The sequence below is a fragment of the Arachis duranensis genome, chromosome 3 (genome assembly GCF_000817695.3).
Source record: "Arachis duranensis cultivar V14167 chromosome 3, aradu.V14167.gnm2.J7QH, whole genome shotgun sequence".
Taxonomy (NCBI): Eukaryota; Viridiplantae; Streptophyta; class Magnoliopsida; order Fabales; family Fabaceae; genus Arachis; species Arachis duranensis.
The window spans coordinates 127,713,764-127,715,935 of NC_029774.3; the positions used below are offsets into that span (position 1 = coordinate 127,713,764).

Below are 2,172 nucleotides of genomic sequence, written 5' to 3' on the forward strand. Positions count from 1 at the left end.
TTGAGGGTTATATGTGTCAAAAAAGAATTAAAATTCGTCAAAAAAACAATTTTTGACACTATTTTAACTATGAAAATATGTTAATAAAAGTTGTGTCAAAAATAGTATTTTTAACATATAAGTATTAGTATTATTGTAATTATGATTATTATTATTATTATTATTAAAATTATTATGATTATTATTATTATTATTTAAAAATTTACTGATTATTACTAGAAATTTAATTAAAATTGTTGTTGTTAGTAGTTTAAGTTATAAGTGGTTGACATTATAGTTATTATTATTATAATTATTATTATTTAGAAATAAATAAACTGACTTAATATTTAATATTTGTTGAGTAACTGGTCATATATGATTAATAATTATGGTTACTTAATTAGTAAGTTAGGGTCGTAATGACTAAATTTGCTAAATAACATATAGTTATGATATTTCTGTGATAAATTAATAATTGTTAATAACTTGAGTGGTATTTTTGATTTTGTAGAGTTTACGGATGTTGACGTGTGATCATCCTGTACCCCCGGATCGGTATGATGAAAGAGTTGAGGATCATTTAAGGGTAACAGGTTTTTATTATGCGTCCCAGATTGGAATAGTCCAAAATCAGAAGGCATTGGTGAATGCTTTAGTTGAAAGGTGGCATCCAGATACACATACCTTTCACCTTCCTATTGGTGAATGTGCTGTGACGCTAGAAGATGTGGCCTTAATTCTCGGTCTTCCGACGGACGGTCTTCCAGTCACAGGGATGACTATTAGTAGCTTTGATGCCTTAGAGGCGGAGTGTCTCAATCAATTCGGGGTTGCACCGAGAAAGTCAGAGTGCAGAGGGAGCTGTATAAAACTGACATGGCTTCGAGATCTTAGAGAACGCTTACAGTTGGTTGATGAGATCAGTATACAGAGGTATGTCAAGTGCCACATAATGTTGTTGATCGGTACGATATTGTTTGGAGACAAGTCTGGAGCATCTGTGCACTGGAAATATCTGCCCTTGCTAAATGATTTTGGCAGTATCGGACAATACATTTGGGGTTCCGCATGCCTAGCCCACCTTTACAAGGCATTATGTAGAGCATCTCGTTATGACTGTAAGGAGATCGATGGTCCACTCACACTGTTGCTCGTGTGGGCATTTATGCGACTGCCGTACCTAGCTCCGGTTCCGAGAGAACCCCGCAGTTTTCTGCTTGCAAATAGGTAAAATTATCTGACGTTGACTCAATAACATCATTTTTTGAATTGAATTGTATTAATAATGAGCATAAGTCATTATTAGGTGGCGTAACTGGGAGCGTGGAGACCGACGCTTTAGGTATCTAAAACTTGCTCACATTAGGAAGGCACTCGATGATCTTCAGGAAGGGCAGGTATATTTTCGGATTATAAGTTTCCGATTCTGGTTTAATGTTATTGTAATTGGATTGTAATAATGAGTCCCGTTAATTTTCATCAGTTTGTGTGGGTTGCTTATGGTGTGGATCGGGTGGATCCGAACATAATCCCTGCTGATATTTACATGCATTCGATTGTGTGGAGTGCTACGGTGCCATTGGTGTCTTTTGAATGCATTGAATGGCATGCGACCGATCGGTTTAGGCGACAGTTCGGTTTTGTTCAGGGAGTTCCTGATCAGGAACAGAATTTAGACAAGGCACATGGTGAAGTCCTAACTGGTCCTAAGAATCTTAACTGGGCCACAGCTACGAGTCATTCAAATTGGGTTATGCAATGGACAAACAGGTATAACCACATTCTTGCTGAGCTTCCCATGCCTCCAGAGAATCCCTTAGATATTTACATGGACTGGTATCTCATTAAATATGGCCACCACTTGTATTTGTCTGATCGTGTGGTTCAAGAGAATGATGAGGGTGATCAGGTCATGGATGATGTGGTTGATGGGAATGAGGAGAATGAAGAGAATGAAGAACAGTTACCAGATTCACCTCCCCCACCACCTCCACCTCCGCCTCCACCTCCGCCTCCACCTCCACAAGAACAACCGCAGTTTACCTCATCATACTGACGAACGGATTTTTGATGGTTTAGAATTTCACAAATGAATTCTCGTTGCAAGTATAGTTTCTAAACCAATCACTAATCCTTTCATACAAAAGATTGTTTGTCACAAGTAACAAACCCCTAATTTTATAAACCGAG

At 37.6% G+C, this 2,172-nt stretch overlaps 1 protein-coding gene across 1 annotated transcript; it reads left to right on the plus strand.

Moving 5' to 3' along the window:
- The first annotated feature begins 502 nt into the window (after positions 1-502).
- LOC107481412 (serine/threonine-protein phosphatase 7 long form homolog) lies at positions 503-2,038 on the plus strand. Its single transcript, XM_016101691.1, has 3 exons — positions 503-1,209; positions 1,289-1,379; positions 1,466-2,038. Exons 1-3 carry the CDS (start codon positions 503-505, stop codon positions 2,036-2,038), a joined length of 1,371 nt encoding a protein of 456 aa, XP_015957177.1.
- Positions 2,039-2,172: the final 134 nt, after the last annotated feature.

Excerpts from the sequence above, each read along its gene's own strand:
- LOC107481412 (XM_016101691.1), top strand. The coding sequence starts at position 503 with ATGTTGACGTGTGATCATCCTGTACCCCCGGATCGGTATGATGAAAGA. Across the intron at positions 1,210-1,288 it reads AGTTTTCTGCTTGCAAATAG|GTGGCGTAACTGGGAGCGTG; the intron begins GTAAAATTATCT and ends AGTCATTATTAG. Across the intron at positions 1,380-1,465 it reads ATGATCTTCAGGAAGGGCAG|TTTGTGTGGGTTGCTTATGG; the intron begins GTATATTTTCGG and ends AATTTTCATCAG.